Below are 22,632 nucleotides of genomic sequence, written 5' to 3'. Positions count from 1 at the left end.
TGCACTTGACAAAGGAGGAACCAATAAATTTTCTCCAATATACAGACTTGTCAGTATAATTTGTGATGTTGCTCTTTTCCGTCTCTTTAAACCCGTAAGATCGGAACCTTTACATGAGGAAAAGAGGAAATTCCTTCTTGTTCACTTTACCAATAGAGGAATTGATGCAATCAACATCAGCAACATTCTACATTACAAGGAGGTGACATAAAAAAATCCTATTTATTTTCAAAATCAGTCTGTTCCTATTGTATCATACAGTTACACCAAAACCATTGCACCCAAAATATTTAACTATAAACAAGCATAACAGGACCTTGATTTAGAACAATACATAATAAAACCTCTGACATGTAACTGTTCCCACTCGCCTTACAATTACAACCTCTCTGGACATGTTATTACTGGGGATCTAAACATAATTCAACATGAAAATCTCCGAAAAGTGATTTCTCGTGGTCCTAAGTTTAAAGAACCCCAACACATCAATTGGAACCATAACTTCAAAATAATTATGGATTCCATTGAGAACTACACCAGAGCATGGGCTAAACGAGAAGAAGTTCAACTGGACACTTTGTCAGAATGGGTCAAAACAATCAGGTCTCTGATAAAACGTCGCATTCATAAGTTGAAAAACTGTGTGAATGATCGACCTTAGTCCATTTTCAGTGACAATAAGGCTGTAAAATGTCTATCATCTCTTCAAGATAAGTATGTTGTTGTTCCTGCGGACAAAGCTTCAAATATTATTGTCTTTATATGTAAATTGTATTACTACGAGTGTCTTATAAGAGAATTAGAAATAAATGAGCACTCAGGTAATCCCACATACAAAAACATATCATTTGACAAAGATGAGATTTTGGCGAATCATAAGTCCTTCATGGCTTCTTTGAACATTGCATTGAACAACAAATCGGAGGACTTACCTTGTTTGTATTGGATACCTAAACTTTACAAAATTCCGTACAAACAACGGTACATTGCCGGTTCATCTGCTTGTTCTACTCAAGAATTGACCATTAGATTGACTAAAATTCTGTCCGCAGTTTAAGAGGGTCTTCAGATATAATGTGAAACTGTTTACTCACGTAGTGATATTAATCATATGCGGATTCTTAAAAACTCTAAAGAACTTCTTGATAATTTCAAATCTCCGTCTTTTTCTGAAATTAGTTCTATTAAAACTTTTGATTTTTCAACCTTGTTTACAACCATTCCCCATGTGAAATTGAAAAACCGTCTAAAAGTAATAATCCACAATGCTTTTCATCATAAAAATGGTAGCATACGCTATAAATGTATCACTATTGGATACCATAAGGCATAGTTTGTTAATAAGGAACAAAAGGGTAAAACATACTACACAGAGGAATAAGTGATCAGTATACTAGAGTTTCTTATTGGCAACATATTTGTTGAATTTGGAGGTAAACGTTTTCAACAAATTGTCGGCATTCCTATGGGAACGAGCTGTGCGCCTCTCCTTACCGACCTCATCTTATTTTCATATGAATCGGAGTTCCTTCAGACACTTATCAAAAACAAGAAGATCAAAGAAGCCAGGTTATTTATTTCACTTTCAGATATATTGATGATGTTCTTTCCACTAACAATCCGAACTTTTCTGATTGGGTTCCATTAATATACCCACCAGAACAAGAAATTAAAGAGGCTACAGACACGACTTCCTCCGCCTCATTTTTAGACTTATACCTCGAATTTGACACACACAGTCATCTCAGTACCAGAATCTATGACAAACGAGACGATTTTAATTTTGAAATTATAAATTTCCCCCACCTTAGTAGTAATATACCAACTTCACCTGCATATGGAATATACATTTCCCAACTTATTAGGGATTCAAGAGCTTGCAGCTCCTATTCAGACTTTGTAAAATGTGACCAGTGTCTGAGCAGAAAGTTGATGAACCAGGGGTATGTCAAAGAACGTCTTGTCCTTTTTCTAAAAAAGTTCATCGGAAAATACCCAGAACTCGTTGATAAATATTCCGTATCAACTTCACAAATAATACAAGATGGTCTTGAAGTAAAGATTTTGCGTACTGACGTTGGTTATCATCTTAATAACGTTTTATAGTATTCTTTTATTTGTCTTTATTAATATAACTTGTTCTGTTAAGTCAGTTTCTTTTAGATATTCTTTTGAAGTAACTCTGTGGTTATGTAAAAAATCATACTTTGAACGACAAAATTATTTCATATACTTATATTACTTTTACCTATGGATCTTGACATACTACGAATTACTAAAATATTTTATTCAATAATACTACTTTTTCTGTTAAGTCTGTTTTTTATGATATATATATTTGACTTGAAACTGTATCCCATCATATTTTGAACCACACATTATTTTATTTATTATTTTTACTTTTACTGTTAAGTCTGTTTTTTTGTTATATCAGAGACATAAAATACAATTGTATTATATGTCTCTGGTTATATCTACTTTACGTGACTATGCATGTATGTATGCCGTCATATTTTGAAAGACAAAATTATTTTTATGTCTACCTGTGCGAATTTTAAACGCGCAATTTTACACCAGCAATGAAAACCTTCTATCCTTTACGGGTAGACTTTACATAGATAAATTAAGTCGTATAAGAAAAGCAAAATGAATATGTTAAATTTGATGTATGCCTTTTTGTCTTCGTTACATTTGTTGGTTTTATAGTGATATTAAGATGATTACACAATATTGACTGCTGTACCCCTATTTTTGACATTTTTACTCTTTGAGTATGTTTGTTTTGTTCATACATCGTTGACAATGTAATGGAATTTGATTCGACTGTCATACAAGTGAGAGGTTTAGCTAGCTATAAAACCAGGTTCAATCCACCATTTTCTACATTATAAAATGCCTGTACCAAGTCAGGAATATGACAGTTGTTATCCATTCGTTTGATGTGTTTGGACTTTTGATTCTGCCTTTTGATTTTTGATTTTCCCTTTTGAATTTTCCTCGGAGTTCAGTATTTTTGTGTTTTTACTTTTTTCTAATATTTTGTAACAGCAAATTGTTATAACACAAAATATCTGTATATTCAAAATTCCTTACAGAAAAGATAAATTTTCTTACTTACTATTTTTGTTTGCTCTGTGATAGAACTGTATCTGTTTGTTTTGTCGTAGTATTTTTTAGAAGAAAACAAATACGATTTACCAGAGTCTTTGATCAATATGATAATATATAATATACATTTGATGGCTAGTATTTTTAGAACAGAATTTGTACATGTTTCATTGTCAGAACGAATATAGCATTAGTATTGTCTGATGTTGTTTCTTTCTTTGATCTCCGTATCTACAACATATTGAAAAGAACATTAACGACGCATTCAAGTCAATAAGCGAAGTAATGCCGATACTGTGGCTACTTTATAAGTAACAATAAATGCTTAATATGAAACAACAATAAAACTGTATTTAATAATAAAAATATATAAGATTTTATTAGAGACTGATTAAGACAAAACCATTTATCTGTCTTTTAATTGTTTTTATTGTCACGTTTTATGTAAGCACAGCCTTTACCATCTTGAAGTATATTCTTGATGCTAAAATTGCTATTGCCCGTGTCACACTGTCCCGATTTTTATATACGATGGACATCCGAATGCGAAAATTGTAAGTTCGTACGAAGTTGATCCCGATCTCGTTAAAATACTAAAAAGTGACCGAAGCAAGTACGATGAATAACGAAGTCTATTCGATGGTTCCGAAATTATATACGATAGCAAAAGATGGACATACGAAGGTTAACCGAATACGGGTATTTAAGCTCCATATCTCAACCGAAGCCTACACGATGGACCACGAAGGCTATACAATGAATTACGTAGGCTACACGATGGATTACGATGATGGCGCGATGGCCATACGATGCCTAAAAGTGTACAGCTTACGATGCATTAAAATCATATGCCGAAGGCATCACGCGTTTTAATTGTTTGATCAATATTGAATATATATATTATATTGTACATTTAATTTCTGGTTTAATCATAAGACGTCAAAATGCGTTCTACCTGTTTTGAGCTCTTCAACGATACGAACAGAATTTCGACAACAAATCGTGTCTGTACAAGTCTGCCATGCATCGCGGGAAATCGATCTTTTTGTCTTATTCTTATAAACTTAGTTTAATATCTCCTCGCCTACTACATATAAGTTGCGTGTAGATAAAATTGTTATGGACACTCTAGAACCAAAATGCTCAAAACTTGGTATGGTGTTACTCGTTAAGAATATCTTAAGCGCTATTGACTTTAAAGTTCAAAGGTCAAGGTCATAGTGGCAGTTGTAATACAAGGCAATATCACCCTTGTGGACACTCTAAAATCAATATGCTTTTAAAGATTTTAACCACATTTGGTATATTGTTCCTCCATGTAATGATCTTACATTTTTTTACGTTCAATCTCAAAGGTCAAGGTCATGCATGGTTCTAAAGACAATATTAAAGGTATTTTCAGATTCTGATTGTTTTGGTTGATTTCTAAAAAAAATAGTTTATGTATCAAATATGTATATTAAATTTACCATTTTCTGCATATGTCATATACAAATATAGTGTCCATATTTGTCCCCAATTTGTTACATACGGGGGATGCCACGCTCGGCATTGCCTTGTTTGAACTGTAAAATGTGTGCACTAGTCTGAATAATCACCCATAATTAGGCCCATGTTTACTGATCTATCTTAAAGGTAAGGCAATGGGTTCGTTGATCCCTTTTATTCAAAAAGAGCTCTTTCCAGGAGAATATCATAATAATATAGACAAAAGGAAGGATGTGTAGAAAGCAACAAATGCGGCAAAATATGACATATAGAATACAAAATAGTTATGGAGTAAACATTCGTGTGACAACAACCTAGAAGATACATAAAAAATCAGAATAATGAAGAAAAAGTTGTATCCCTAAATACGTGTACCTGCAGTGTTGGTGTACGAGGCGCGTTTATGATTTTCATTATGTTACTTGATACGAAAAATTGACAAAAAATAATATTTAACTTGTAAAAGTAAATCCTGAGCGTGTTATAGCTGCTCTTCTTGTTCCATTTGAATTAATAGAAACAACGCTGTCGCCTTTCTTGTTCTCATAGAATCATATGACATAAGCTCCATGTTTTGTGAACGTCTTTCTTAACTGTCGATTTAGGCTGACCAGTGCATATCGCGCATGGCACTTTAAATGTATTTAAGCGCGAAAATTAACTTACAATAAGCTGGATTTATTGCAGTCGTTGTTCCATCTTGTCGTCTTCGTACTTTTATTCGATGGCAACACGACGGGATTACGAGGTAATCACGAAGTCGTGTTGCGATTGTAAGGCTTTCGGGTAGCTTCTTGATTCATTCGTGTAGACATCGTAATGTCAAAACTGCCCGATGGAAACGATGGAATCACGAATGCAATACGATGCTCAAAGATGCATTCCCGGTGACATTACGATGGTGAGGATGGTGATACGAACTCAATACGAACCCTCAACATCGGACGCACCTTCGGGGATTTTTTAACTGTTAAAAAAATTAGAACCCTTCCCGAAGATGTCACTGAAGACTACAAAAAGTGGCCGATGGTTCTACGATGGTTAAAGATGGAACTACGAATAGCCCGATCTGGATACGATCAGTTCCGATTTTGAAAATTTCAATAATCGTGTTGCCACCGGCGTAAAAATCGGGACAGTGTGACGCGGGCATTAAGGAACACAATTTCTGTTTTAAATGTTTGACTTACAACACTTTAATCGTTAGTGTGTGTACATAAAATAGACGGTTAAGATAGGTTCTATCAGTCTTGCATCGCTTCTTGGTCTTATCATATTTGTGATCATGTATCCTGATTTATGAAAATTCCTTTATACAAAATATAGAAAATTTCTGATTTATTATTACTTAGATGGTTAATCTACATTTTATGGTTCCCTTGACACGAAATTTTTGTCATAACTAATGGCAATTATTTGTTGTTCAACTGGTAAAATCTTAAATATGATATATAATATCTTAAATCAGTATCTTATTGTCTACCCTTCAAAATGTCTTAAAACGTTTTCATCCCAATAGAATATTCTTAAATATGTCAGCATCTTTAGAGACAAATTGGTTCTATTCATTATTAGAAAATTACAAGCAAAGGAAGATTGAAGCTCAACATGCTTCAATGTACGTTTGTAAAATGAAACAGCAAAGTTTAGTTAGAACTTTTGCCGTAGGCTTGATTTAGCTGTCAGGATCATACATCCGTGATTCTCAATCACTAATGTTTAGAGGAATACTGAATTACCAACACTGATTAAATCTTTTAATACATTGAAATTGTTCCATTTGATATTAGACACTTTGTGGGAAACAGGAATTTCCCATAATTTTAAACAAAAGACATTCCGAATTTCATATAAAAAATTCGAAAAAAACCAGTTAATATGAATATAAAGGGATGTGGTAGGATGAGCAACGAGACAGCATACATACTGACCAATGGACAATACGGGAACAAACACAGATTATCGCGCGGTCAATGACAATAAGAAATATTCATTGATGGTTGTTTCGAAGATGATATTATTTAGAAGCATATGTGCCACAAAAGATTAACGTTTAGTATTATATGAGATCGGTTGTTTTTTGTATCTTTTTGTTCTTAATATATGTTACCTAACGAAACCATTGTGAAATATGGTCTTTGTCTGTTAACTGTTTCTTTTCTCAAAAAAAAGCTGGTTTTTTTTTCAGCTCAAAACATGCAAAATCAAAGAGGTAGCATAATGTCATATATCAATATTGAGTTGAAAATTACATACATTATCGGTCTATTTCGATATGAATGTTTGCAGAAAGCAAAAACATAAGACAGGATTGTACACTTACGCGAAATAAAAAAGAAAAGTTGAAATATGCAGTCAGAAGGGTTGAAGAAATACACAAACAGATAGCACTCGTTATAAAAATTAAGGAAAAACAAGATTCTAATAATATCAAAAGTTATATGAGGTACTCCAGGAATGAGGCTTGCACTTTTCTGAAGTAGTTCAAGTATTACGGTCAAACAAATTATTCAACTTTAGGGACAAAACTGACAGATGATACGTTATGACAATTTCGGCGAAACAGCAGCGCTCCTGACCGAGAGAGTGAGAGTAATACTTGTTTATATACATACAATAATACACCATAATTTAACTTTAATTTGCAATTGAAAGCTTTTATTTCGACACTCCAAACGATTTGAAACCCGAATATCAAATCCCGATTAAAACAATTATTTTACGCAAGGATTGATAGACATCCGATGAGATTTTGAAATGAAGAAAGCCATTTTGATTGTCATTTATTTTCTAAAAGCTCAGTTGATAATATTTTAAACTTTGATTGTGACATAAAATAAGAATCATTCATTAATAATTCAGCTATTGAGTAACCTAAAATAGCTGTTTAGTTTGTGAAATAAAAGCAGCATGTTATATTATAAATATTAAATGTGACAATATTGAATACTAACATCCTGAAGGCAGAGTTAAACGTAGTGACACCCAAAGGGAAATCATACATCTAATTCTCTAATCATAAACACTATAGTGGTTGAATTATTAAAACAAGCCAAATAAGTGAATATAACCTACAGCAGAGTTGCACTCAATCAAGGTTAATTCGGTAATAGATGAAAATGTATAGAAATGGAATCACTACCAAATCACACATGACTGGTTCATTAAAATGTTGTTTTGATTATTATTTTCTTTGGGTGTTAATATACAGAAATTGTTTTGCATTTTCACCGTTTGATTTTTTGACGATGTCCTGTCATTTTATATATACACATTTTAGATAATGATTGCATCTTATATATGTGTGTGTAACATTACGGTGTTGTGTCTCTGTTGTGTTGTAGTTCTCTTATATTTGATACGTTTCCCTCGATTTTGGTTTGTGACCCGTATTTGTTTTTTCTCTTCCGATTTATGAATTTTGAACACATCAAAAACTGAAATTGTCATTTATGCAGGCTATCTTGTTATGTCCCTCGATATTGACACTGAACTCGAATTCATACATGACAAATCTGATTTTTAGGATTTTCTAATTATATAGTTTCCTTTTCACAAAAGTAAAAGAGATACGAAAGATATGTAGGTCGAAGACAAAATGACAACGTCATTAGTAAGAGAAAAAAAAGTAAAAAAATATTCAAGTTAAAACATAAAGGACAAAAACGTTGTAGTGCTGCGGTTTGCATGTTGTGTCGACTATCATATTAGTTCTTTGTGCGTTGCTCTGTGATAAGTGTTCTTGTGTGAACGTAAACTGTCTTTCTGTCACATAAGAGGAAGGTTTTGCTACCCATCAAACCAAGTTCAATCACCAATGTTTCTATCAATGTCCTGTATAAAGTCAGGAGTGTGGCAGTTGTTACCAAATAGTTCGTTTCACTGTATGTTGGTCTTTTTTTTTGTTGCACTTTAGTGTTCTTGATATTTGCCCCGGTTTTAGTTTTTAATCCGAATTTTTCATACTCAATCGATTTATGACTTATGTTAACCGGTATTATGTTGTTATATTTTTTATGAAGGAGCGTCTTTACACGAAATTCGATCAAGCCCCAGTCAAAATCCCAACGCAATTAACAGCTGTTACATGCTGTGTTAACTTTTAACAACTGATTTGATCTGTAATTTTGATTGTGTCATATTTCCAATTGTGACATTTTGACTGGGTGCTGATTCGCATGGCGGATGATGTATGCATAATAAATTACCTTTCCAGGTCGATGCATCCGGAACTGCTTATTTCTCTTTGTACATACGAATCACCCAGGTTTCGTTTGCTACTTGAATTTGTCTCTTCTAAAAAAAAGAGAAGTATTTTATTTTCCTATCACCAGATTTTGGCTTTTGTGTATCAAAGGTTCGTAAAAGAAGTTAACTTTAGGGATTCTTGAGAATTTATCGGAAAGTACCAAAATTATCATCAGGTTGATGCAAAATGACGGTGGCTATTGGTACTATAAACAAGATCCGTTCAAAGATTGCAACACCACCATTTGACGTCACACATTATTGACTTATTCAGGTTTGTTATAAAAAAGGGTAACTTTAGAAAATTTCAATAAAGGTTTCATTCTAGGTTAATTCATAGGCATAGGAAACCGACAAAGGTAAACTAATATCGTCCTTTTTTCACCGTGAGATCTTGATATATAATGAACAGACTTTCGATATTGCCTCCGACATCAAGAAATTTCAACATAAGACAATAACAATCAAAACCAAGAGGTAAACAAAGACTCACAAAACCAAAGGACATTTACATCAACAGTTTTAAATAATAAATAATAAACAACACAAACTGCACTAAAAACCGGGAGTAAAATCGGGTGCTTAAGGTTTACAACTTAAGTAACAACCATAATGACATTATTCCATTAAGATGATAGGAATTGAATTGGAACTTAAATTGAAAGATACTTGAGGTTTTTTTTGTTCAAGTTAATCATTAATGAATAGATTGGTTATAGTTTTACATATTTGTGAGTTGCCATATTCTAAAATGAAGAATTTTTGGGTCAGATACTTATAAGGATGTCTCTCCGTTTACGTAGATCGAAAATTGTTTTCCAAGTTATATAAAATTGCCATTGAATTAACGTTTAGTTTGGATTCATCTTTTTAATAACAAAAATTACCATGTACATACGGTATAGTATGCTTGATTTGACAATGGAAGAGATGGCGTTATAAGAACACAGTGGTTTCCGTGCAAGAACAGAAGAAAATATACTTTTTGTAATATTTGAGTCAGATATTCCAATAAAATCTAATTAAATCTTACTTTCAACAATATGTGTCACATTTTTGTTCCATTAAATACAAATATAGCCTTTGACCATGACAGGAGCATGTATGGAAGCCTGGATTGTCGAAATGATTTTACACCATTGTAGTAATAGCTTTATTAAATTGATATAAACGCATTAACCTGCACTGAGAGGTTGATTGAATAGAAGTTGATGCAAGATATTCACGTTGGTTGTTTTGGGCGTGAAATAAACAAGAAATGTAATTTGTTTCTATCATTTGTTTGTAGTTTTTTTATGAAGTATGATTGATGTATTTGTGCATTTTGGTATTTTTAAGATGAATATATTTATAATTGGATATTAATATTTACACTATGAATACGAAGATTACTTATTGTAAGACCACCAGCAATACTTGAGTTTTGATGGGAATATATCAGCTTTTTGCGCAAGATAGGCTACTTTAAAGATAAGCTGAGTAAGACAGTATTAACATGACACCTGTACACTTAGCAGTGTCAGTGTGGTATATTTTACAAATCCAAATCCCCAACCAAAATTTGTGTCAGAACACGGATCGTAACGTAAAATCTGCAAAATTGTTATAAAAATATAGTTTTCAGTTATATGTTATTTTAGAACTTGGGTAATTATACATGTAACAGATATAAAATATATTAATTAAAGAAGTGATATCGTGGGCGATTATTTTACAAAATGGATGTTTCACACTAAGCGTCATGTATCAATATAATATTGTTGACAAAAATAAGAGTCATCATTATTCTTCAACACTTGTTCTTGTAAATGATGAGGCTGCAACAAGTAATTATTGTTTTTATTTATTTTAATCAAGAATTATATGGAAACTTTATTCATCCTACACTTTTGTAATTTTAGTTTCAAAATGAATGAATGTGACGTGGTATCCATTTCCTCCCTACAGCCGACCTGCGAGATGAAAAGTTTCCGCTTACATTATAGTATTCTAATTAATCTCAATGCGTTTTTAGTTCATTTATTTGAGTCAAGAAGTGAACAAGTATAGTACTGTAGGGGTTCTCAGAATTGACAAATACAGTATAATATATAAATTGACAGGTAAACACTTTTGGAACTAGATGCCGCAAAAATGTGAGAATAAATGTAACTGGTATATATATCTGTTTAGGGGCCAGCTGAAGGACGCCTCCGGGTGCGGGAATTTCTCGCTGCATTAAAGACCTGTTGATAACCTTCTGCTGTTGTCTGCTCTATGGTCGGGTTGTTGTCTCTTTGGCACATTCCCAATTTCCATTCTCACTTTTATACACACGGAATTTACATGATTTAAAGAACGATTTAAGCATACAACTTCAGACAGATTCAAGTTTTCCAAATCAGTCAAAACTTGGTAGAAAACATTTTTTTAATTGATACTTTAAGGTATAAAAGTGAATAATACTTCTGGAACTTCATGCGCTCGACAAAATTATTCTGAATTTACCTCCATCTGGAACTATCAAACCACATCATTTGAGAACAAAGTTAAATAAAAAACGAGCACGAAGGAAAATTTGAATGGTAAGTCCCTTATCAAGTGGCAAAATCAAAAGTTCAAACACATCAAACGAATGAATAAAACTGTCAATTTCCTAACTTTGTACAGGTATTTTCAGACGTAGGAAATGTTGAATTAAGCCTGGTTTTAAAGCTAGCTAAATCTCTCATATATATGACAGTCACAGAAAATTATTTATAATGACAAAGATGTGTGGATAAAACAAACAGACATAATAGGTCAAAAGGTAAAAATTATACAACAGTCAACATTGTGTTATAATCTTAATCACTATAAAAACGAACAAATATGTAGCAAAGAAACATGAACATTAAAGATAAAAATGGGGAAATATCTAATATGCATAGCTATCATGTTAATTTGTAACATACTAGTTCACAGATACGATCTCTGTGTTTTATCCCTGGAGACATAACTTGGGAATGTTACCTGTATTAAAAAACATGTTTAAAATCTTAATTTTAGGAGGTCTACGTAAAAAATTGAGTACAAGTGTTAACGCGTAGAAGTTCAGGGCATATAGATTTTGAAAATATGCTGCCCATCCCTATTTGTTTTACCTTTGAATAAAATAATTGTGCATATAATTTTTCCGTTCCGTGATATAATTTTTCACGAATCTTCATAGTAGGAGTGTAATAGTTAAGCCGCAAAGAGAGTTCCTATAGAAAATTGTATAGTCTATATTTACAGCATTGTAACCTATCGAACGTATGTTTGATATTGTCTTATAAAGTGGCAAAACAAGTTGGTTTTAGGAGAATAACAAAATATAACATAAAGGGTTATTTCATAAATACTGGTTTGGACGAAACTTTATATATGTAGACATCACGAAACAAAAGTAAACATCTTATAAATAAATTTGCCAAATAAAATGATAATGATATCACCACCGGTTTAAGATGGGGTTAATAGTACTCAGTCTGTGAGTTTCTGTGTTGCGTTGTGGGTATTGCGGACTATCGAGGTCATTGGTTATCAGGTTTAAATGATTATGCCAAAAACTACTTTGAATATATAATAAATTGTATCTACTTTGCTCTAAACACCACCATAAATGAAAATTGATTGTCAAAATCACGTTATTTATCAAAATATTATGTTACATACCCCCTATGTTATGATTTTTACGAAATATGATGCAATCAACCGTTACATACTTAATTTAAACAATGAGGTTTCGACATCATCTCTAGATAAATGTTCACATTGTGTCAAATTTAACGGATCAACAAGTAACCATATAAAAATCCTAATTATAAAGACTTTAATATTGCCTTTGTTTACTTTCTTGGAAAGCGTATGTCTAACCCCAGAAAATTATATAAAAGAAATAGAAAACAGTAGCTATAAATATATTTGGGATGGGAAACCAGACAAGATTAAAAGAAACATGATGATTGGTCCATATGAGAAGGGGGGTCTTAAAATGGTAGACTTTAAAAGTTATTTTGTGGCTTTAAAAGCATCATGGGTAAATAGATTTGTAAATGGTAAACTTGAGACTTGGAAGCTTATACCATTTAAATACTTAAATGTCTCAAACAATATTTTGTCAATATTTAATATGAATTTTAGTGAAATCAAATCTTTAAGATATCTTAAAGATATTCCTGTGTTTTATAAAGAAGTAATAAAGTCTTGGAATTTGACTGGCGGGGGGCAAACAAAACAACCAGTCACATTTTTTGATATTAGAAAGCAAGTAATATGGGGAAATAAATCTATAAAATTTTATAATAAACCTATTATATTTGAGAACTGGATTAGGAGTGATCTAATTTACATAAATGATATCTTAGATGATAAAATGTCATTATCAGAAATCTACATTCTAAACAAATTAAAGTTCAAAATAAAGTGGATCGCCGAATTTCAAAAATTAAAAAAATCTATACCAGCAGAATGGATTCAAATTGTTCAAAAAGAGAACTCTGTCAAAACTACAATTAATATTCAGAGAAATAAAATCGTATGGAAAAATAATTTTATTGAGACTACATTATTAACAAATAAAATGTTATACAACTCTTTGGTAAATACAAAACTAGAGTCGTCAATAGGGATAAACAGATGGCTTAGAATCCTACCAATACAAGAAACTCTTAATATGAATCCATTGTACAAATTTATTTTTGAATATATGACTGAAAATAAATTAAAAATATTTATATGGAAATTATTACATTATATTGTTCCAACTAAAAAACTGTTATTGCAGTGGAAAGTAACTAAGACAGATAAATGTAATTTTTGTAAGCAAGAAGAAGATTATGCTCACTATTTTTTGAAGTGTAGATATTTAAATAAATTTTGGCAAAAAATCTATGAACTCTTTAGAAGAAGTAAAATAGATTTTGATATTAAATTGCAACATCTGGTATTTGGATATAAAATCACAGATAGTAATTATTATTTTCTGAATTGTATACTAACAGTATTAAGTTTTTCTGTATATAAGTCATACTATGTATCCGAGCAGAGAACAAAAACTGTTGATGTCTTTAGCATTTTTGAAAATGAATTTAATAAAAGAATAGATGCATATAAATCAAGATGTCCAATATTATTGTCAATTAGAAAGAATTTTTAGCATTGATAAATCTCTGCATAAGACAACTATACAACTTTATATTATTTTTTATAACTTAATAAGTTGGATCAGCTGTTTATTTCCCTGGATAATCAGTGGAGTGTAACAGGGTAAATCAAGAGAAGCTTGGACTCTTTGTGAAACTTGTAACAAGCAAGATTAGATGAATAAATATTATTATGTTGTTAAAAAAAAAAAAAAAAAAAAAAAAACAAGTAACCATATTAAACGCTAACGTTAACGAATCATTATTAATAAATGAACATAAAAATTCACTGGATTGCAAAATTTAATAATTGAATACCTTGATACGTTATCATGCTTGTTTTCACTTGACTTATATAAAGCTTAAGAAAATTCTTTCATACGCTTTTTTGTATGACAATTTGCTAAATATAAAACGACATAGTCTATATCTTTGAAAGATGACATTACAGTTCAATTAGGAAGTTTTAAGAAATAATGAATATATAACAGTTTGTAAATTTAAATTCAGTATTCCCTATGAAACAAAATTCGCACAATACCAATCTCCCCATTATTTACGTTAAAATTTCCTGTTGACTTACAAGGCATGTCTATTGATATTTACTACTTGATATGACCTTGCAATAGTGGTATTAATTTGTGTACATGTGCTTCCGCTAGTCTATTATACTTACAGCAACGCGGAGATGGATATATGCATGTTAGTGGATGATAACCTGTTCGTTGAATCTGGTTTCACTCTGATCTGTGGCCATGTGATTCTGCTTTTATAGTAAGAACCATAAGAATGCTTATTTGGAGATGCTGACATTATGGTTAAATCTGGTGTCACTCTTATCTGTGTCCAAATGAATCTCCTACTCTACTAGGAGCAACGAGAAGGTGAATATCTGCATGTTAGGAGATGCTAACATTTTCGTTGAATCTGGTGTTACTCTGATCTGTGTCCATGTGATTCTTCTATATTACTTAGAACCAGAAATTTGATGAAAGTACAATATGAGATGACGGCATGTTCTTAGAATCTAGTGTCACATTTATCTGTGTCCATGTGATTCTGCTACTATACTAAGAAAAACGAGAAGGTGAATATCTGCATGTTCGGAGATGCTAACATTTTCGTTGAATCTGGTGTCACTCTGATCTGTGTCCATGTGATTCTTCTACTTTACTTAGCACCAGAAATTTGATAAATGCCCGATATGAGATGACGACATGTTCTTATAATCTAGTGTCACTCTTATCTGTGTCCAAGTGAATTTGCTACTACACTGAGAACCACGAGAAGGTGGATATGTGCATGTGAGAAGATCCTGACGTGTTCGTTAAATCTGGAGCCACTATTAACTCTGTTGATGTAATTCTTTAGCTATACATAGAACCACGAGATGATATATGCATGTTAGGAGATGCTGAACTTTTCGTTGAATCTGGTGTCACTCTGATCTGTGGCCATGTAAGTCTGCTACTTTACTTAGAACCAAAAGAAGGTGGGTGAATGCATATAAGAAGATGCTGAACTGTTCGTTAAATCTGGTGTCACTCTGATCTTAGTCCATGTAAGTCTGTTACTTTACTTAGAACAACCAGAAGTTTGATATTAGGAGAAGATGACATGTTCGTTGAATCTGATGTAACTCTGGTCTATCTCTATGTGATTCTGATACTATACTTATAACCATGTGAAGGTTGATGAATGCATGTTAGGAGATGCATACCTGTTCGTTGAATCTGGTGTCACTCTGTATGAGATGCTTACCTGTTCGTTAAATCTGATGTCACTCTGTGTAGATGTGATACCATTGTTGAAATTAAACCCTGATTAGGACGAGTAGTGTATTCCTACAGATGCTGATCGGGTCGGTGGATCTGATACCACTTCGGCTGATAACTTAAGAATTTTGTAATAGTTGATGTATTGGTATCAGATGATGAAAGTCGATAAATCTGGTGTTTCTCATACATTCCGTTGATCACGTTAGAACCATGAGAAAGTCAACGTATGTAGGTTAGGAGATGCAAAACTCACGTAAGAACCATGAGAAAGTCAACGTATGTAGATGAGGAGATGCAAAACTCAGGTAAGAACCATGAGAAAGTCAACGTATGTAGGTCAAGAGATGCATAAATGGTTACCGATCTGATGCTTAAATGTGTTCATTAGATTCCGGCTGATAACTTTAGAGTTGTGTGATAGTCGATGTTTATCCAATGATATTAACTATTCAATGAACATTGTGCAAATATTCACGTGATTCTATCTACTTTTACTTTTATGTTAGTCTATTTGAAACTGAACTCATTACTTGAACATGTTACACATGACAAAAAAAAACGGTAGCAAATCTTTTTATTTTCTACTATCATATCAGAACCATTCGGCAGGTGCTCCTTGGGATAAGTAGCCAGAGCCTTACTAAAATTTAAAACAAAAATGAGACTTCATGGGAGTGCAAATCAAAGTCTAAGGAAATAATGTTAGAACGTGAGTCATCTTATGACATCCAAAAATGAGTAAGACCAGTATCTTGAAGTAGCAACAAAACAAAAAAACAGCTTGATTTACGCAAAAACTACTAAACAAAAGATAAATTTCGCTGACACAACCAAGAACAAGCGCAATTTGGTTAAACTTTTTTGGGACACGCCAGATTTTTGTCTGGATTCGTATTTTCTATGCACTGTAGTTTGGACACGTTTATCATTTCGTCGTTATTCTTTTGACAAAGATTTTATTTGCCTACACTTCATTTTTGTTCTTTTAATTTATCTTTTTTACATGGCTTTTGAATGTGCAAAAAAAGTATGTAGAGGGTTTAAAAATATTTCTATTGGTTTTTCGACGGAATTTCAAGTCCGATATGTGTTGAGGTTTGTGTTGCTGTAAATATTGTTTTCATTACTATCTTTCTTGGATTTTTGTCTTTCCACCGATTTTCGTTTTGACTATACTTTTGTCTGTTTGAAAATATTTTCCCTCTTTAACTTTCTTCTCTTTTCTCAGTTTACAATCTTTGAAATATTTTAAATGCACATTATTCATAATAACTACTTAAACAAATCTTTTGACCACTGATGGATTTTTCATGCTTTGTTGCACAATTCCATATTTTGTTCTAGTTAGAAATTAGAAGTTGAACAGAATGAATGTTTTGCTGTGATGACCTTCGGGTGGACTGTATGTTGTTATGGTGTTGCTATTTATTGACAGATTTAAAACTTATCCACCAATTCATCTTAACAAAAGCTGAGTTAAGCCTGATTTTGATGTTTTTGTTATTGTGCAAGATTTAAGGTTCATTTTCTCGATTGAACATTTACAATTTTAGTTCTATGGATTATATACACACTTTGCGGTTATTTTTTGGCGCCTTAATGTAGCACTCTAATCGGTGTATTGTTGCTTTATTCGCGGCATTTTTCCCTCAGAGTATATACAAACTATGAACTATGTCAGTATAAATAACAGAAACAGACATATGTTAAATCGTTTTGTGTTTCCATGTAGGTTACTTGTTTGTTGTGATTCGTCACGGTGTGTCCTACTTTTCTTTGATCTGAATTTGTTTAATTCTTAATAGACATTGCTTCTAAGGTAATAATCATTATCAATTACATACTCATGGACTATGATAATCTCGTTCTGAATCTCGTATGATGATTTCCTTAATTTTGGCTTTGTCTAGTGTACATAGAATCTGGCTGTACAAACTAAAAACTGTTAGTCTTGAGGTTTCTATGTTGTGTCTTGTGTACTATTATTTGTCTGTTTGTCTTTGTCGTTTTCTTGCCATTGCGTTTTCAGTTTATTTTCGATCTATGAGTTTGAATGTCCCTCTGGTATCTTTCGCCCCTTTTTACAGATAAACTTTATCGATTAACAACATTATATATAATTATGCGCAAATCATATTACTACATTGCATATTTGATAAAAAGACTGTATATATGTTTGTTTTATACCTGACAGATCAGAACACCTGCCTCTTTATATTTTAGGGCCATTCTGTCCGTGGTAGTTAACAAGAAAGCTTTATGGATAACATATTCATAGTAATGTACGTTTATTTGCATTCAACCATAAAAACGAACGATCCATACTTCATCGAAAACGCAACAAAAATTGATTGAAATTAATTTGATTCCTATCACAAATACAAAGACATCAATTAACATAAAAACCTTTTAATAATATTAATTACTGTCTAGGATCACGAACAGTTAGATGCAAAGTGGATATCAATCCCACGGGAAGTTCAGTATATTAAACAGAGTTTTTGTAACCATTGTTTCGTATACAAACTTATTAAATTAGCATGCGCTGTGATTGGCGTTTCGGCATTGTGGACAATAATAGGGTACTGTATAAAGATCTGGTAATTGAGTTAAATACTATGATCAATAGAGGATTCCGTCAGAAATTATTATAAATCTGGACACGTTATGTTAACGGCGGTAATGACTGTGACAGTTCGATGGCAAATGCACAACATCTCAAAAACCTCCCTAAATTGTTTTCGTACAAATTATGTCTGACATATCTGCTAAATCAGTTCGTTTGGTTATTAATATAAGTATGATTTGTTGTTTCTAGTATTTGTCGAGGTTAGGCACATCATCTTATCATTGCTTTGTAGTCAAAAAGATATACTTGACTTTTGTGATTTCAAGAAAATATTATTTAATACAGTATTTTATATCATTAGTTTTGGTATAATTGTTTATTCATATTGAAGGACTGTTATGTAAGCGTAGATTTGCTTTATTTAGAGGTCTGTGCCATCTATATTGCCGGGAATTGTATATTATTCACCAGTTAAGTGAATGTATATGTCTATATATATTCCGGAACTCATCCTGTTGAATTTCAGTCAATGTCTATTGTAGAGTTCTAGTGGAAGAAGTAATCGCCCATCTGTATTCTTGAAAAATTCAATATATAATTTGTGAACTAACTATTAAATAGATTAGCAATTATACTACTTGACTCCGGTGAACATATTGGAATTTGTATTTAAGGAAAGATTTTTGAATAATTTTCTAGACGTTAGAAGTGTTATGCTTGTTCTGACAAGCTTTTTAATTACAGATATCATTCAAACAGCATGAAAGACGTTTATTGGATCGGAGTGTGCATTCTTATATATTCAATGAGATGTTTTGTTAATTCCTGGTAATAAACAAATGTACGTTCAAAAGCCTCGTTTGTTAAAATTCTCGTAAATGTTGTTACATATCGTCTTCTCCGAAATTATTTTTGACATCTTCAGAAAGTAGAAGCTGGCTAATTCATCAGAAAATAATGAAGAATTTTTTACCATCGTGTAGACAAGTAGTATAAACAAAAAGTTCATGTTCACCCATCAGAATGCAAATTAGTCGATTATCTCGAAACAATGCTTGCTGTGTCGTGATACTTTCTTCTTTATCTCTACGTCTTTGTATTTTGTGAAAAATATCGATGCATTGATGCTGACACAGAATAAGATTTTACAAATTGATCAGTATTTGTCAAAACTTCAAGTATTCGATTCTGCAGGTTCACTATTTTTATTCTTTAATGACCCTCTGTGATTAATCCATCATACTCGCATCAAGTCAGTGATTGCACAGTAACAACAAGTCGTGTCTGATGTTTATTCCATGCTGTTGACGCCGGATTGTTGTACAGTTTATCAAATCGTTATAGAAGTGTTTTTGATATTAGATATAGATTTAATTAACCAATACATCGTAGTTTATAAGATGAGTTTAGCAGTCAAACTCATGCAGGTATATTGCACATGAAATATTCCCACTTCAATAATCCTTGACGGAATATAAAAATATTGGAAGCCTTAGAAAAACTATTACGAACGCCGCCAAGATATAACTCAGATACTGTAATCATATTGCACCGGAGAGTGTTTCGTCATTGTTTGATGATGATTCCGCTATTTTGATACAATTGGAAAAATTTAATTTCGCCATTCAATTAGTGCCTGCAGAATGAACCGTGTTCTGTTTGATCCATAGGTGAATGTTTGCAGTCTTATGTCAACAAATACGTGTGATCGGGTGATTACGTTACTCTATTTATTGGTTTATAAAATCAGGAAAATATTTATCATTATGACAATAAATAACTTTCTACAGTTGAAGGAATATTGGATTTGTAATTCCTCTGGCTTCATAGGAACACTACAAACTATGTGAGCTTCTTGAACAAATGATCAAAATGGGTGTTACAACAATGACAGATTATTGGTTTTCGTTACTTTGTATGTGGCTGTTAATTTTTAAAGGATGTATAGCACCGGTATCAATTCATCAACTAGCACAAAGGCCAATTACTACCTCCAAAGGAAAGATAAGAGGGGTGTTAGTTGAATTCCCAAGAGAATCTCAACTCCGCACAGTTGAAGGATATTTTGGAATACCTTTTGCCTCTGGGTCATTAAGATTTATGCCTCCGTCTGAGGTTATCATGCATTCGAAATTTGTTAAAGAAGCAAATGATTCTTTAGCATGCCCTCAAACTAAATGGCGAGACAGATTATTTTCTGGAAGTGACAAACCGAAAGGTTCCCAAATCCACTTTTATCGGATAATGCAATCAACAAACCGACAACACGAATCTTGTCTCGTTTTGAATATTTTCGTACCTCCTAGGGGTAAGTACCTTAAACGGTTTTCTTTTATGTTTCACTCTTTTACATATTATTTGTTTGAGTCTATACTTGCAAAGCAACAGGTCAGACAACACGTTATCATTAAATGTAGCAAATGATAAACCGCTTAACACCGCAGAGTATTTAATGAACTGTTTATAGGGTTTTACAAATAGCTTTTTAGTTACTTGTAAATTGAACGAATCTCTAATACATTGGTCCATTTCTATACAATGTGTACACAATTACAACTTAAGTACTAATATCTAAATGTTTTTGGTTTAAAAATGTAGGTTTTTTAAAGGCATTACCAGTTGAAATTATCTAAATTTTCTACACATCTTCAGCATGTTGTACTATGATTTTCATATTTATATAGTATGTTAAAATGACCATGAGTTTTCATAATTTCAATTTATATTACCCTTTTCTATGTCAAGGTTGTTAACTTATAATTCTATACAATTTAAATGAATAAAGCATGTTGATCTTAAGGTGTTATTAAATTTCTGACAATTAATATTTTTTAATGTTTTTCTCATACAATAATCATGACAATATAAGCTTCTACATTCCGACTGATTGTTGAGTTCTTATAAAAACGTAGTTGAACCTAATCAATAGCAGATATCAAAGAAATCTAATGAAAATGACAAGATCTCCTAGTCACTGAGTCGTGAGAAATTCTTTCTATCTGTAACAAATGGTAACGTCTCTAATCATTAACTTCTGTTGGACTTTAAAGGCAATGCAAAGAAAGGCTGACTATCAAAGAAAAATCGGATATTATCGAAGAGTTGTAAAAAGCCCTTGAAATCAAGGACCTAATTAAAGAAATTGTTGGCCTCAGTTTGTTTTATTAATCGTAAATTGAATATATATTCTGTCTCTAGACATAAATACGACTAATTTGTAAAACAATTGGTAATCTGTGTATTAAGCGCAACCTCGCAACTTACCAGAAAGATACGTCAGATCTCATGTTCTCAACGGTAATTAAAGTATAAATGATTTTAAAATTAGGTATCCATTGTATATCATACAATGACTGAGAGAAAAGTGAATGCCATATGTCATTCTTTTATACGAATTAATATAAAAAAGAGCTTGAAAATCGATTTATAATAAATTCGAAATTAACTGAGAAATATATGAAAAAATATACAATTATAAAACTTAAACCCAATACCAAATAAAAAGTGTTAATATAAATTTAAGTGTAAAATAAAAATAACTAATAAACAATGAACAATAGTGGTCAGGTTTTCTAGACAGTATATGTATACCATTAGAAGGAATATAATGATAAAATGAAGGTTCTCTATACAAAACAAATTTCTGGGACGGTTCTTACTTCCTACAAGACAGATTTCTATTATTTCATTTATTGCTAGAAGAAGTTACAAGTAATACAAATTTTTGTAGCAAATTTTAACTAAGATAAAAAAAAAGACTGCATTTTTTCGTTTATTCCTGATTTTGAAATATACTGTAATATTAAAAAAAGGAGATGTTGATAACTTTCATTCTCATTCAAAGTTGTGGCTTACAAACTATCGAAAGTCCCAAAAAGGAACTAGTTATAATATGAGTACCAAATATTCTAAATTATTAAACACAAAAACAAAAAATTCACGTGTATACATTTTTGCATCATTTGAATGCTCACAAATACTAAAGTAGGCAAGCATTATTCATTCCAAAACCACAAATAAAGATTGATTTGTAGGTTTGTTCTTTTGATTTCAAGCCCTCAGCCTAATGGGTAATGGAATGTGTGTAAAACTAAACAATAAAGAAGTTTCATTTGGTTTCAATTTGTCGTATTACCGAATTAAAAACATTTGACGGAACCATGATGACATCAAAACCACAGAAACCATCATATCTGAATGGGAAGGGACAAACAATAATAATAAATCACAGAAACATATTCAGATGAGTCTTATTTTGTTAGCATGCACCCCGTAATAGCCAAGTGGACTAAGACGT

At 32.0% G+C, this 22,632-nt stretch overlaps 1 protein-coding gene across 4 annotated transcripts in view; it reads left to right on the top strand.

Annotated features, from left to right (window-relative positions):
- The window catches only part of LOC134712681 (neuroligin-4, X-linked-like), a 208,236-nt gene that overhangs the window by 104,980 nt on the left and 80,624 nt on the right, over positions 1 to 22,632 (top strand). Inside the window, exon 1 of one of the 4 annotated variants that reach the window (XM_063574452.1) lies at positions 18,606 to 20,643. The exons of the other annotated variants lie outside the window; for them this stretch is intronic. Within the exon in view, the coding sequence (XP_063430522.1) occupies positions 20,199 to 20,643 (445 nt within the window). The 5' untranslated portion in view covers positions 18,606 to 20,198. Of the gene's footprint in view, positions 1 to 18,605; positions 20,644 to 22,632 lie in introns of those variants that run through there. 4 annotated transcript variants of the gene reach the window in all.

This window comes from Mytilus trossulus, chromosome 3, assembly GCF_036588685.1.
Source record: "Mytilus trossulus isolate FHL-02 chromosome 3, PNRI_Mtr1.1.1.hap1, whole genome shotgun sequence".
Lineage (NCBI taxonomy): Eukaryota > Metazoa > Mollusca > Bivalvia > Mytilida > Mytilidae > Mytilus > Mytilus trossulus.
Note: the sequence above shows the minus strand (reverse complement) of the source record. Positions and strands in the feature narration are given on the sequence as shown.